This window comes from Vicia villosa, unplaced genomic scaffold, assembly GCF_029867415.1.
Source record: "Vicia villosa cultivar HV-30 ecotype Madison, WI unplaced genomic scaffold, Vvil1.0 ctg.003136F_1_1, whole genome shotgun sequence".
NCBI lineage: Eukaryota > Viridiplantae > Streptophyta > Magnoliopsida > Fabales > Fabaceae > Vicia > Vicia villosa.
Window position 1 is genome coordinate 144,562 of NW_026706120.1, and position 15,122 is coordinate 159,683.

At 31.0% G+C, this 15,122-nt stretch overlaps 1 protein-coding gene and 1 pseudogene across 2 annotated transcripts; both read right to left on the reverse strand.

The window, feature by feature from the left end:
• Window positions 1-559: 559 nt before the first annotated feature.
• Window positions 560-1,649, reverse strand: LOC131640447 (malonyl-CoA:anthocyanidin 5-O-glucoside-6''-O-malonyltransferase-like; annotated as a pseudogene).
• A 3,346-nt stretch (window positions 1,650-4,995) lies between these two features.
• On the reverse strand, window positions 4,996-9,184 carry LOC131640448 (protein-tyrosine-phosphatase MKP1). 2 transcript variants are annotated; one of them, XR_009295257.1, is made up of 3 exons: window positions 6,384-9,184; window positions 5,628-5,813; window positions 4,996-5,316 (listed from the first exon to the last, which is right to left on the reverse strand). XR_009295257.1 is itself a non-coding variant. In XM_058910840.1 (2 exons), the coding sequence occupies exons 1-2, from the start codon at window positions 8,844-8,846 to the stop codon at window positions 5,757-5,759; spliced, it is 2,520 nt and encodes an 839-aa protein (XP_058766823.1). In that variant the 5' UTR covers window positions 8,847-9,184; the 3' UTR covers window positions 5,624-5,756. The 2 variants fall into 2 exon arrangements, 1 of the variants encoding a protein (XP_058766823.1); XM_058910840.1 differs by lacking the exon at window positions 4,996-5,316 and having other exon boundaries at window positions 5,624-5,813.
• Window positions 9,185-15,122: the final 5,938 nt, after the last annotated feature.

The window sequence follows — 15,122 nt, forward strand, 5'->3', positions numbered from 1 at the left end:
AACACTTGATATGGTATAAGAAATGCTAAGTTTCAATCAAGCATTACAGAAAGCACTTACAGTGGTAAATGCATCTTTTCCAAAACGCAAGCTTGTGTCCACTTTGAAAGTGTAATAGCAGTTTTGACAGAACATTTAGTATAATGCTTCCATTTGAATCAGAAATTGTAGCCAAGTTAGGAGAGTGCTGCAGAAGATGCATGGTGATATCTACATGTAGGAGATTCAAAGAGGATATAAATCTTTGAAAATGGCTATGACAAAACAGTTTTGGCAAGTGCTGATATAGATACCGTTATCACCATTTTTGATTGAAAGAATGGTTAATTCAAACCGTTCTAGTTGCAAAAAATTAGAGTTAGAATTTTTAATTTAAGATAAAAATTGAATGCATAAGAATGAGAAAATAAAGTTACACACAAAACTCAAATATTTCATGACATATTGCGTGTTTAGCAGAAAAAATCTACTTTTTATCATACTTCATAAAAAAATGTTGTAAACTGGTTACATACACAAATTTAAAGATCAGAAAATGCATTCAATCCATATGGAGAGATTAATCACCAACATTTCAACTTGTTCTCCAAAATCAATTAATACAAATTTAGTCCTTTACGAAACAAAGTACTAAATACATCCATTACATGTTTATTAAGAACAAGCCCAATCTCAATCCCAAATCGCTTTTGCAACACAAACGAGCGAATAAGCGTAAGTTAGAACAAACGATGATAAACTCTTTGGCTTTGATTCCTTTGTATCGAATATCTCCCATTTGGATAACACTGATTCCTTTATCTTATTCAAATCTTCGCGCTTGAGCTCGAATGTAGCTCGAACATAGTCTTTGAGTTTCGGTTCAGAAGGGAGAATCTTCAAGCTTCTTTCGATATTGACCCGGTTGTTTACGAATGTATCACTAAGTCCATCTGGGTCTTTGATGCTTTCTCTATCGAGTAAAGGTTCTAACTCTGGCAACAAAGTCGGCGATTTTTTCGTTTTCGGTGATCTTTTTGCATAGATAAGCCCAAGCTTTAATGAACATGATTGAAGATTTTCCATCTAGAACAGCATGGTGTGTGCTAATTCCGATGGAAAAACCATTTCTTTGAAAAAGGGTTATTTGAATGGAAACTATTGAAGCAAAGAGATCGGTTGATTCTAAAACCGGTATAAAAGAACGAGACAAAGAAGTTTCTTTGGGTGAGTTTTGAATGAGATGATTGAAATCAGAATCAGATTCTGCAATGAGTAAGGAAACACCATCATCATCATTTGGATTGAATTGGATAAATGGTTTTGAAGAATCTAAAGGCCAGATGATTTTACCAGCTAGAGGGAGAAAATGTTTGAGGGTTAAAGAGAGTGAAAATTTGAGAATTGGAACAAGATTTTGAAAGAAGAAAGAGGGGTGTGATTGTGAAATAGGGAGGGTGTAAAAGAAAAGTCTCTCTACAGGGTGAAACCTTAGCCAAACTATGTCAAAAAATGTGAGAGGAATTCTTGTTGTTGTTGTTGTTTGGGTTGATGAAGATGGAGGAACAACTTTCAAGTGTTCGAGGATTTTAATGTTGTTGTTGTTGTTAAAAGCCATGTGAAGTGTTGTTTGAATCAATTTCTTAGTTATGAATGAATAACTAGTGAGAAGCTTTATATAAAGAGTTCATTGTTGAAAGTGAAAACAAGAACAGTATAATTAATTTGAGAAATAAAAAGTAAATAAATAGTTGATAAAAAATGTGAACCACATATTTGAAATGAACGTTTGTAATAATATCATTCGTACAATGATGTCAACTTTTTCATCAGAACTGCAAATAAAACAAACATTGTCATAAGCAATGCCATGGCCATGGTTGTAGGGCTATCTAGAAATGTGGAAAGTGTAGTTTTATTTGTTTTTCTTTTGTCAAAAAGTTTTGAATTCATCCTCCTTGCATTGGTGATATTTTGCTCTCCTTCAGGGGTGGCCCTGAGCACGGGCTCGCAGAGCGGGAGCCCGAGCCCATAATTTTAGGGGCACTAAAAATATTTGTTTACCCTTATATATATTAAAAGAAAATTTTCTAATAAAAAATACAGGCTAACAACATTATAGGAGCACTACAAAGTCAAAATTAATAGAAGAATATAATTTCCCATAAATAAAATATAGAGTAGAATAAAATTAATTTATTCCCCTGAAATAAAATCAATTACTTCTCCTAAAATAAAATCAATTAATATATCTATAATTTTAGCAACTAAAAATTGAAGAGTTTTTTTGTAGAATTTTTGAAAGTCTATGACACAACAATTGAATAATTGAAAGTTATTAGAGAAGTTTTAACAATTGAATCAAAATCAAGCTATATGATATTGAGTTCTTTATATACTTTTAATTGTTTTCCTAATACATGCATACCTTATAGAATAATATTGACTATTCCTATCAGTGTTGCATCTGTTGAAAGAAGTTTTTCTAAATTAAAATTATTAAAATCTTATTTAAGATCTACTATGTCTTGCGTTGATTTTAATTAAAAATAATTTTTTGAAGAACCTTGATTATGACCAAATTATTAATATTTTGAAAAAAAATGCTAAGAGGATGATATTTAAATAATTTTAAAGGTTTGGTCAATTTTTTTATAGGAAAAAATATCGGATCAAGAAGAATAAGAAGAAGAAGAAGTCTCTTTATAGTGGTTTATGTTTTGATGTAGTATAAACATTGATTCAAAGATCCATAATTGTATTCTTTTTGCCCAATGTAAAATGAAAATGTGTTTTTATCCGATTATTTCTTTTATCCTTATGAATTTATTGTTAATTTTTTTTCGGGGCACCACTCTTTTGATTCGCCCAAGGCACCCGAATTCAGAGGACCGGCCCTGCTCTCCTTGAAAGCTTTCTTTAGTCTTACCATGTTTATCCAACTAAAAAATAAATAAAAACTCCAACTAAGCCTGCCACGTCATTAAAAATAATTTAAAAAAATAAAAAATTCCAACTGCCACGTTATTAAAAATTATTAAAAATAATAAAAAAAATTCAACTAAACCTGCCACGTCATTAAAAATAATTTTAAAAAAATAAAAAAAGTTGTCACGTCAATAATTTTGATGATTAAATTTCTTGAAGGGGCAAAATAGGGGAATCTTCATATGTTAGGGGGCTGTTACCAAAGTTTTCGACTTTACCATATTTAGAAAGACTGAGGAAAGGCGAAAAAAGAGCTTGGTCGAAGAAGGTTCGACACAAACTCTAGCAATGCTCTGTCGAAATAAGCCTTTAGAAATTATAAGTATCAAAAGCCTAGCTTCTAAGGTTAGTCGAAGTCGAAGGGGCGGGAAAGAGAATTGGCAGTTGTTGGCAGTTTTACATGCTGAGACACGTGGAGAAGTTTTGTTTGATATCTTGTGCATGGTAGTACATGTGTCATCAAGGGGTTACGCAACTGTCAGAAGCTGTTATTTTGGGAATGTCTATTTAAGCAGAATGATAGGATCGTTTTAGGGGTCCACAATTGTTTACACTTTTTGATAAACTCAATCTCTACACTGAAAATGAGAAACGAGTGCAATCTGAAAATGTATGTTTGTGTACCAATTTACTTTTAATGCAATCATTTACACCCTTTCCATTTAATATCATTTTGTTTTCATCACCTTTTATTTTGCATTTGTTTCAGTTAAAGTCTTGTCACTTGTTTTTCTTTGTCTTTACTTTAATTTCATCAATTCTGTTTGTCTTTATTACGTTCAAGTGGGTTTTTATCTTGCGTTTATTACATTCAAAAGTCACTTCTTGTCCACTGTCTATCATTCATTAAGTTTAATGTGTTCACATTTAGTTAATAGTCCACAACAAATCATAAATTAGCACTTTGGTCTGGAATATTCTAGTTGATTCCACAAGAGTAACCTTTAAAAAGGAAACTAACGATTGTTTACCATTTTTCTGGGTAAACAGGGGCGAATCCAAACTTTTTTTTTTATAGGGGCGTTTTTCAAACCTCGCCCATATGGCAGGGACAAAATAGCTATTATCCCTTAAAATTAAATTATAATTTTGTTTAAATAATTTATAAATATTTAGATCAATAATAAATTTTTTCCGTATACCATTTTTTAATCATAAATATTTGAATTATAAATACCATTTTTCATAAATATTATTTTTGTTCAGGTATCGTTTACAAAAATATCTGGACCAATTGTAAATTGTTCGTATATAAAAATATTTAGATTAATAATAAATTTTTTCCTGTATACAGCAGTATACTACTGCTCCTGTCCACACACCTTTTCATGTTGTGTTTGTCAACTTAAGAAGACGATTGGAGAGTATTTGGCATAACCACAACTTCCAGAAGGGTTAGAAATGGAACCAAATAGTATAGAAGAGCCAAAAGAGCTATTGGCTTCAAGGTCAGTCACACATGGGGGACAACGAGTGCGCCAATGGTTAGTGCGTTGGAAGGGAAGAGCAGCATAAAATACTACTTGGAGAGAATAAATCCACTTCGAAAAGTCAATTTCCCTCCCTAAGTCTTAAGGACGAGACTGTTGCTTCTGGGGAAGACAATGATAGAACTACTCTTAGGACTAATTGTAATGAAAGCCCTATTAATAAGGAAAGGCCCAATCCATCTATTTGGAAAGTGTATGTTTGCAGGGGAAAGCAAGTGGGAAATAATTTTGTTATTGACCTATTTGGAGAGTGTATGTTTGCAAGGAAAATAAGTGGAAAATAATTTTGTTATTGACGTGACATAGGTGATCCATTACTTTCATTGATAATCAAAAACCTCCATTTTCTCTGGAAGAGCTTTGCTCTGGATAATTCTTAATTATTTTCCATTACTTTCATTGATAACCAAACACCTCCATTTTCTCTTCTTTTGCAATATTTGATTCTTACTGTTTTCTGTGAGTTCTTCACAGTTTTACTTCGCGAATGAATTCCACAAGCATAACGCACACAATAGGAGTATACACATAAACAACATTGCAAAGGACTTCTAAAGTAATAATTGTCACAGATGTCTATCATACAAAGCATGTTTCAGTAATTTACAATGTGCAACTAAAACTATGTGATTTCGTTTAATGAAGAACTTATACAACATCGAGCTGTTTCTATTAATTTATAAACTCTCAATAAGTGATACATTTAATGAAGGATTTGAGATTTCTTTCCTCCTTAAATAACATGAGAATATTTAAAAAATCTGTATGTCACTATGTTGAAAATAAATATCTAGGTTGAAGATGTTAAGCATTGTAGAATCAGCCAAGCTACAATGGACTCCTTAAAATGGCAACCCTCCTGCAACCAACATAAACAAAATAGTAAGTCATAATCGCTAGAAACATAATCGCTAGAAACTCAGACACAACCGTGAGAGCCGGGGTTCGAACCCTTGAAATAACATGAAATGGTAAAATAATTGATTGCTTCATTTACAAGGTAACATAATTTTTTGAACAAAATGTCTTTATTGCGGTAGGAGTTAGGTGGAAAGCGTGATTAATGCAAGTAGTTGAAATATAAATGAATAAAGATCTGTTAGGAAAATGTAGTTCATACTAAATGCTTGGAAATATTAATGTAACTGATAGGAGGATGCAATTTGTTACCTTGCTGGATTTCTTTTCCAGGGAAAATCAGATTAGAGTCTTCAAAATTGACATACATAGAGACAGCTGCAGATGAAGGAAAGATTACGAAATCTACTTGAACCCGGGTTTCTTCTAGTACCGCTTGTGCTACAATGAACTCAGCAAAGCAAGGAACTCTCGGGGTTCTTCATTCTCTTTAACAATCTATGACAGAAAAGAATAATCATCAATATGAGAATTGAAAACATCGCAACAAACTAAAGTGCATGAAGCTTAATTCAATCTTCCGTGAAAATAGGGGGAAAAAATGAATGGAAGATTATAGCATAAATCAAAACAGGCTAACACGGCGAAAGGTTGCTGAATGGTAAGATTATAACATCAATTTCACACCCATTTTGTGTTTTTCTTTAAAAAGTAAAAAAAAAAAAAAAGTAATGAATTTTGTGGATAAATACTTTCGCCAACCGAAAAATCTTATAAGCTGTATGAAAATTTAGTAAACTTCAATCCAAACTTACATTAGCTTTAGCCTATGAAGTACTTAATCAAACATCAGATACCATTCAAGACACTGACACAACAAAAAAAGGTAATAATTTGAGGAAATAAAATAGAAAATTATTTAAGTATGGTGCTACATAAGGTTCAGTTAGAAAATTCACTGCCGGATTTGGGAGCCGAAGAAAATACTATTAACATTTTTAGTATAAAAACCATGAAATCAATTCCATTTTATACAATTTAAACAAACTGAAAGTTTAGATCATATACCTTAGTAACTGTATTCTTCGGCAAATTAAACTGAACAAGAAGATCACAGCCAATTCTGTTCCAGTCAACTGCTTCAAGAAAATCGGACTGCCTATCACTATCTAACCGATCCTGTGAAGAAGCGTCCAGTTTGAAAGAACTCCCTACCCATAGATATAAAACATTTCCTGCTGGCATAAGTATACTTGGAGAGAATATAACAAAAGCAGCCTCAGAGCTCAAATGATTGGAACCAAATGTCTCGATCTTTTCTAAACTAGGCCAGCGATATACTACAGTTTGTGTCCTAGTACATTGCAATGAGTCGCTCTCATTAGTTCCCTTTGACGCGGTAGACTTCAAATTTTCTCTTGACAAACTATCTACGGAAGGCTCAGCTCTGTCTTTGACATGATGATGATTGGTGGACTCGAACAAATAGTCTATACTGTCTGAATCTTGTACACAGCTAAAGTTGTTGTTACTGAGAACACCGTGTTCCCGACCAGCAGAAATAGTTGATGGTTTATCTATTACTTGAGTCTTATCATTCATTAGAGGCAACTTCAAAGACTTCGATAAACTACCTCTGCGTTCAGCAATGGAAGTCGATGATTTTTTGGATGGTAAAGAGGCAGACTGAGAAGATAGATTTGATAATTTGACATCATAGATATCTTTACAGTTAGACACCGGTAGAGAGGTGGAATTTGAGAGGGACAAACTAGAGAAGTTAGACAAAGATGAAGATACCGGAACGGGAGCAAGAACTAGAGAGGAAGAATCTGGTGACAATTCTAACAAAAACTTTGAGTGATTGCTAGAATCAGAAGAATCGGAATCTGGAGAGACAAAAGGCGGTGAAGAGGATGATGATAAAGACGATGTTGTTGACGATGATGATGGGGATGGAAATGAAATTGCAGATGCATGAATACACAACACGGAATCTGAATAGACTCGCGGTAAGGATAACTTAGGGGCCGAGACAAATTCCTTCACATTTGCGGAGGAATCTTTCCGCCTTAAAACACTCCAGCTACTCTCTCTTGCGGGAAGATGGGTTTCATGTTCGTTCTCTAATGACGCAAACGGAGGCACAAAACCTCCCACGATGGCTTTTCCAAAAACTTCAAAATCGACATTGTACGCATCCACTTTCCTCTCGCCAGGAAAATTTATAACACTTGTTTTGCTACTTTCTACCCCACTTCCCGATATGTCCATCAAAGGCAAAAACTTCGAAAAAGCATCCCAAAAAGAAGGCGGTTCCTCACCTTCCTTAATCATGATAATAGATCCTTGCACTCTTTCATACCGGACAATCTGACCCGCAGCCCCTCTAGCATCCCTTTCCATAATAGCCTCACACTTCTTGCCAATCCAAACATATATTGCAGACGGAATGTGAACTATAAACGCACCCCTAGAGTCAAGAGCACACGAAGACGGATCGGTCAACATCTTGGGAACAAGATGCAAAGGATCATACGGCGAGTGAGGAGCAATCCTATACATTCTCAACAACGAGCTAGGACTAAGCGGAAACGCGTGAACCCTTTTCTGACACTGCAACAACTGACAAGCGAAACCCATATTCGGATCCGCAATACCTCTGGCCGCCTTCACAAACTGAAAAGCATCATCGAAACTCTGCCCTTCCCTCCACATAAGATAAGCAATAACAAGAGAAGTCGACCTCGACACCCCTTGACAACAATGAACAAACACCCTCCCACTCTTTTCCCTAACATCCTCAAAGTAATCAAACACATCATACAAAATACTAGTTATATCCTCACTAGGACTATCCTGTAACCACAAAGTTCTATACACAAAATCAGCTTTGAAATACTCCGGACACACGAAACCTACACAATTCAAAACATGAGTAATCCCATTCCTTTTCAAAATCCCCCTATCCTTAGCAACAGCATCACCACCAAGGTAAACATGTTCAGCAACTTTCGAACACTCCTTATCGAAAAAAGCAATCTTATCTCTCTTCACAAGCCCCCCATTATTCCTACTATCATGATTACTATTCTGCTGAATAGAAGACAAATCAAGTTTCAACCTTTCACCATTGCTATTACTAACACTACTATTACCATTACCATTACCATTACCTCTACCACCGGGAGTAATCGGCGGTTGCGGCCACTCCCCGATATCATCCGAACTCGCCTTCGGCCACTCATCCAAACTCCGGCGAGCAATCGAAAGCGGCTGAAGCGGCGGCAAACACGACGACCTCGCCTTACAATTCTGCTGGCTCCTCGGCGTCAATGGAGGTGGAGGAAATCTCCGGTTGGTATTAATCCCTTCAGCTGAATTTGAATTGGGATCAGCAAAATTCGACTCCGGTTCACCGGACGGGTTAGCGGCGGAGGAACGAGCGGAAGACCACGACGCCGACCGCCAGAACATTTTCCGGTTAGACGGAAGGTGGCACGGAGCTGGAGCATCGTCGTCACCCACCATGCCAAATCGGTTGGTAATCGCAGCAATTTGATGGGTTTTGAAGAAAGATTGAAACTTGATGAGAGAAAAGAGCACAAAATTCAAACCCTAACACTAGCTCTTAACCCTAGAAACTAGGTTTTGTGAAATGGGAACAAAACGGTGCGCATTGATGGGAATTTGTGAAATTGAAGCAATCTAATGATGAAGGAATTGAATGAGGAAAGAATATAGATAGATTTTGAGAGAGAATTTAGTGAGGAAATGAGGTTGAGGATTTTGAAGTGAATGAAAATTAGGAAGAAAGAAAGAAAAATGGAATTTTTTTTTATTTTTTTAATTTTGATTTTGTGATTTAGTTGAGTATACTAAATTTTAATGAGTGAGGGTCTTGTTATTTATGTATTTATATATCATTTTTTGGGTCAAAAGAAAATAATTTTTTATGCCTTTTATGATTGGGTTTTCTTTATAAAAAATGAGATGTTATTTGTCTAGGAAGGGAAAGTGATTTTAAATCATGATGGTGGTCAATGAAAATTGAAAAGTTAATGTAACCTATGTGTATTAGTAGGAATAATAAAGTAATTTGACTAAAAAATAAGAATAATAAAGTGATAATTATGTAAAAAAGTTATAGTCAAACATGTATTTTATTTAAATGGATTTATATTGGTTGTTTATAGGAAAGTCATAGAAAAAAGACTTTTTTTTTTCTTTTTAAAAATATATTTAATGGTTTTATTTTGGTATAAATCTTTTGAAAGATTTAATTTTTATATTAAAGTTTTGGTAGGAGAATCATAATAAATTAGTAATATTATTTTGACTTTAAACATCTACACCTAGTGATCACGATGAACAATATTTTTATTTTAAAATATTTTTATAACACAAATATAAATTTTGTCACTAACCAATTATAATATTGTATTAACTACAAATATATATATATATATATATATATATATATATATATATATATATATATATATATATAAATATATATATATATATATATATATATATATGTTATTAACCACGTATTTTATTTATAATTTATTTATTAAATTTACTATTTTATTAATTAATATTATATTAACTAAGTTTTAACATTAAATTATAAAATATAATAATCGAACTTTACACTTTATTAATCAGTTTCTAATATAAATTATGAATCACATAAAATATAACAAATAAAATTGATTAGGAAAATGAAAAGACTGATTAATATATTTTATAAATTAATTTCAGACTTTGATAAATATTATGTATTGTATTGATTAATCAAATAGTTAATTTGGTTAATGAATTATAAATAAAATATATGGTTAATAACATACATTTTTATTTTTGTGGTTAATGCAATAATAAAATTAATTAATGACAAAATTTATATTTGTGTTATTAAAAATATTTTTATAAATGTTATTTTTTATTTATTTAAAAAAATATATTATTCATCGTATTGATGAACAGTGACTACGGTGTAAATGTATATTTTGAAGTCGAAATAGTATTACTCTAAATTAAAAAGGAAAATGGAAGTGGAAATGGAGTTTATTTAGTGTGAGAAAGCAAAAAATATTTTTTTATAGATTCTTCTTGGTATGGTGTGCGAGCGATGCATTTGAGGAAAAATTCTTTTGATCCAAAATTAAAATTATTTATAATTGAATTCGATTTTAGATAAGTGGTTTAAAATTTTAATTAGATTAATTTGGATCAATTTTTGAATATTTAATTTATAAATTATAAAATTTTATTAATATTAATATTACAAAATAAAAACTTTGAAATAGTAAAAATTGGTAAGAAAGAAAAAAAGTAAAACGAGTTTTTTATTTTGATTTTATAATTTAGTTGAGTACTAAATGTTAATGAGTGAGACTGTTTATATATTTATGTATCATTTTTTTTGTCAAAAGAGAATAATTTTTTATGCCTTTTCTTGATTGGGTTATTTGTCCATGAAAAGAATTTTTTTTAATCATGATGATGGTCAAAAAAAACAAAAAAAAAAACTTAATGTTATCTATAGTAATAATTATCTAAAAAGTTAAAGTCAAACATGTGTCTTATTAAAATGGATATATATTGGTTGTTTATAGGAAAATAATAGAAAAAAAGATTTTTTTATAAATATATTTTCAATGGTTTTATTTTGGTATAAATATTTTTGAAAGATTGAATTTTTATATCAAAATTTCTGTGGGTGAATCATAATAAATTAAAGAGAAAAGGGAAATGAGAATGAAGTTTTATTTTTAGTGTGAGAAAACAATAAATTTGTTTTCATAATAATTATTTTTAGATTTTCTTTAGTTTGGTGTGCAAGTATGATAGAAAAAGATTCTCACATGTTTGATGTATATTTAATATTGACAAGATATAATATATGTCATTTTCAAATTATTAAAACATTTTAGTAAAAAATAAGGTACACTTTTTAAAAAAAAAAAAATTTTAAATAGTTTTAAATTTTATAACTAAAGAGAAAACACTCTAAAAACTTAAAAGTAATAAAACAAGTTTAAATTCTTTTATAAAATCAAATTTATATTACTAAATAATAAATTTTGGTTTTTTGGAACCCATAAAAATTAATTTTTTATAAAAATAAGGGTTAATAGTAATTCACCCCAGTAATATTAGCGAATTTTGCTTTCTCCCCCTCACTACCTTTTGGTAACAATTTTTTTAAAAAAACTGTTGCCAAAACCTACCTTTGGCAACGGTGGGGGTAAACCGAAAGACGCTCATATTACAGGGATTAAACTACTATTAACCCTAAAAATAAATCACGAGTAAATAAATAATGTTATTGTAATTTTTTAAATTGTTAATTTAGAAATATTAACTTATATTAATTATTTAATCAAATTAATAAATATCAATTGAGCTACTTCATCCACTCTTAAATTTTTATTGCTTAAAATTTATATTTAATTTAAAAGTATTAACTTTGATATATTTAAAAAGTTAATAATAATTTTATTTTATTTTAATAATCTATTTTCAATAATTTAATTATTGATTATTGTTATTTTTTTAATATTCTAGTTTCTATTTATACTATGATTGTTTTCAATGATATCTTACAAAGAGATAAAATATGATAAATTTCAAAAAAAAAAATTGATAAATTTTAATATTAACTTATCATTCTTTAATCAAACATTAAACTGATATAATTATCATATTTTATCTCTTCTCAAATGTGTATAGAGGCCTTAAATGTTTTTTTAGTTAAAATAATAAGTGTGTTAGATAATTATATTATACTATTTGTTCTTATGTATAAGAACAAATGACTTATTTTTTTTTGCTTTTTAGACTTATTGAATAGACAATATATTTGATCTATGTAATATTGTTTAGATACATTGGTGATTTAATGTTTTAAAAAAAATTAAAAAAAAAAATCTTATTAATGGGATAAGACATAGTATAATATAATATTCATATACATCTCATCCTCAAAGTCTCCATGTTGAAAAGCATTATTTACATCAAATTGATGTAACAATAAGTCTAAGTTGCAGCAATCGATAACAAGACTCTAACTGTATTCTTATTTGCAAACGGTGAAAAATTATCTTTGGTAGTATACTCTATAAATATGTGTATAACCCTTGGCCATTGACTTCTCCTTATACCTCTTTATATACCTATTAAATTTTAATTTTAAGAAAAAGTTACTTGCAACATACAATCTTTTCCCCCCATTCGGTAATGAGACCATGTTTAATGTGTTGTACTTTATTAATGCTTTTGTCTCCTCTTTAATGGCTCGATACCAGTTTGGATTATATAGTGCCACATGCATTCTTGTTGGAATATGGTTGGAGGATAACTTGTGTGCAAAGATTTTTAGTGGTTTAGAGATTCCTTTAGTGCTAATATAATTAGCAATTAGATATCATGACCTCTTTCCTTTAATTTATGTTGAATAGTGGTTTGGGGATTTTCCCCTCTTGCACTTATGATATAGTTGATAATTAGTAGTATATGAATTATTATCATAAATTTGTTTAGGACTGCTTACATCATGGATGTCCTCAAGAGTGGCATTGACGCATGTACAAAAGAGGGGGAACTGCTCAGACAATTTTCATCATCTACTGCATCATTACTAATATTATCCGCATCCACAATTACAACATTATTATGCTCGGAAACAAATTCAATGTTACCATGAGATTCCTCTACAAACGTGCCATGACCAATATTCTTTATTATCTCCTAGGTTGCATTGATAAAGTATTATTCATGTAGTTCCTTTTGGATTGGTTGTATTTTGTAAAACAATACCATGGAAGTGTTTAAAGTGTTTAAGATTAATCTAGCTTGCTTAAGTTATATAGAGGTGCAAAAGGGGCACATGTTAGATACGATGTCCCGGCATGTTGGTACAACATCTGTGAAGCTCAAATGAAGATTTAATTTTGAATTTGAAACAAACTAAATCATATCTTTTTGTTGGATAGATTTATGGAACAAATGATATCCAACATATTCTTCATTATTTCTGGACGAAATCAAATCAAATATCCATGAAGAAAAACTCAATAATTATGCTATAAAGGAGCTCAAAACCTACATTGGAAAGCAAGGATTCACATTGAAGATTTTAGAGTGTTAAGTTTATAAAAGTCCTTGTTATTTTATGTACACCACATTATGTTTCAGTAACTTGACGTGTAGGTTTATCTAATTGAGTTGTAAATTCAACATCATTCATATTGTTGACTGAAGTTGATCACTAGGGTTTAGTGATTAAAAACACTAAGGGATTAGTGTTTGAGAGAAAAAAAAGTGAGAGGGTATCTCATATTTAGGGGGAATCCTAAATAGAAAGTCATTGATTAGTGTTATGAAGAGACATTGAACAACACAGGGTTTGTTGTTGCTTGTAAGAATAAGTGTACTAAACTACTAATAGTGAATTTCCATTCTTGGGTTGGAAGCCTACCATTCAGCATAGGTGTTGTTTGCATCAAGTTGGGTTATAAATTGGCTGTGTTATTTATTGCTTTTTTGCTCTATCATCTTATAAAGTTAGATTGTGTTAATTATGGTGATTCTAGTTTAACTTGTCAAATTAGTTGCCAGGACATCGCGTTCGACATCCGTACCCTAAGAAACAGAATTTGAATTCACCAATGTTTCATGGTTAACATCCTTAGTGACTTGACAATTTTGACAATTCCACCACTTCATATCTCTACTCATTTGAACTGCACATCCAAACACATTTGCATAAATGAGTGAACTAGAAATCAAGGTAAAGTGATTTGCTAAACCCTGTAAAGGAGTTTTAAGTTTCAATATCTTCAAAGACATTATATTTCTTAAATGAACTGCAGTGGTAATTTTATCTTCACAATGCCTACTAAGTACAATAGCTCTAATCAAGAAGGTTCTGGTAGTTTCTAAAATGTGTATATTGTTGCGCTTAGCCATTCCATTTTACAATGGAGATTAAATGCATAAAATTTCATGCACCAAACCATAGTATTGGACGTAGGTCTGAAATTATTTACTAATATAATCTCCCTCATTATATGAATTAAGAACTCTGGCATTTTGGATAATTGATTTCAAATCATAGCATGAAAAGATGTCCATGAACACTTTTATTTAACTTTACTAAAAAATGGTGCATAATTTTAAAAATAATTTTGGGTGCAAGTGCTTCTTGTAGTCAAAGGAAGGATGTCTACTACGATAACGGATACAATTTTAAAATTAATTTTTTTTTCATTTTACAAGACTGATTTAGTACTTTAAATGTTATATTATTTAGGGTTAATGAACTTTTTCGTCCCTTTAAATATATCAAATTTCGTTTTTAGTCCCTCCAAAATTTTCTTTCAAGAAATCGTCCCTTCAAAATTTTTCTTCCGAACTATTGGTCCCTAACGTCAAATTTCGTAGCTAATCGGCGGCTAAAGTCGTAGCTAATCTCTAGCAAATTTGATGTTAGGGACCAATAGTTTAGACGAAAAATTTTGAAGGGACGATTCCTTAAAGGAAAATTTTGGAAGGACTAAAAACAAAATCAGCAATATTTATAGGGACTAAAAAGTTCATTAACCTTATTATTTATCATATCACTATTAAATATGTATCAAATACATAAAATAATAATATTATGTTTTTTATCATGTGTGCATCAAAACACATGATAGAGTAAATTTATCATGTCACTATCATATCATATATTTATTTTATGATGCACACCAAACAAACCCTAAAAAATCAAATAATTTGTCTTTATGTTTCCATCAT

What these genes read in the sequence shown, in the direction of transcription:
- LOC131640448 (XM_058910840.1), bottom strand. Translation starts at nt 8,846, where the DNA reads ATGGTGGGTGACGACGATGCTCCAGCTCCGTGCCACCTTCCGTCTAAC. An exon ending in CGAAGAATACAGTTACTAAG is followed by an intron (nt 5,814 to 6,383) that starts GTATATGATCTA and finishes TTTCTGTCATAG; the next exon opens with ATTGTTAAAGAGAATGAAGA.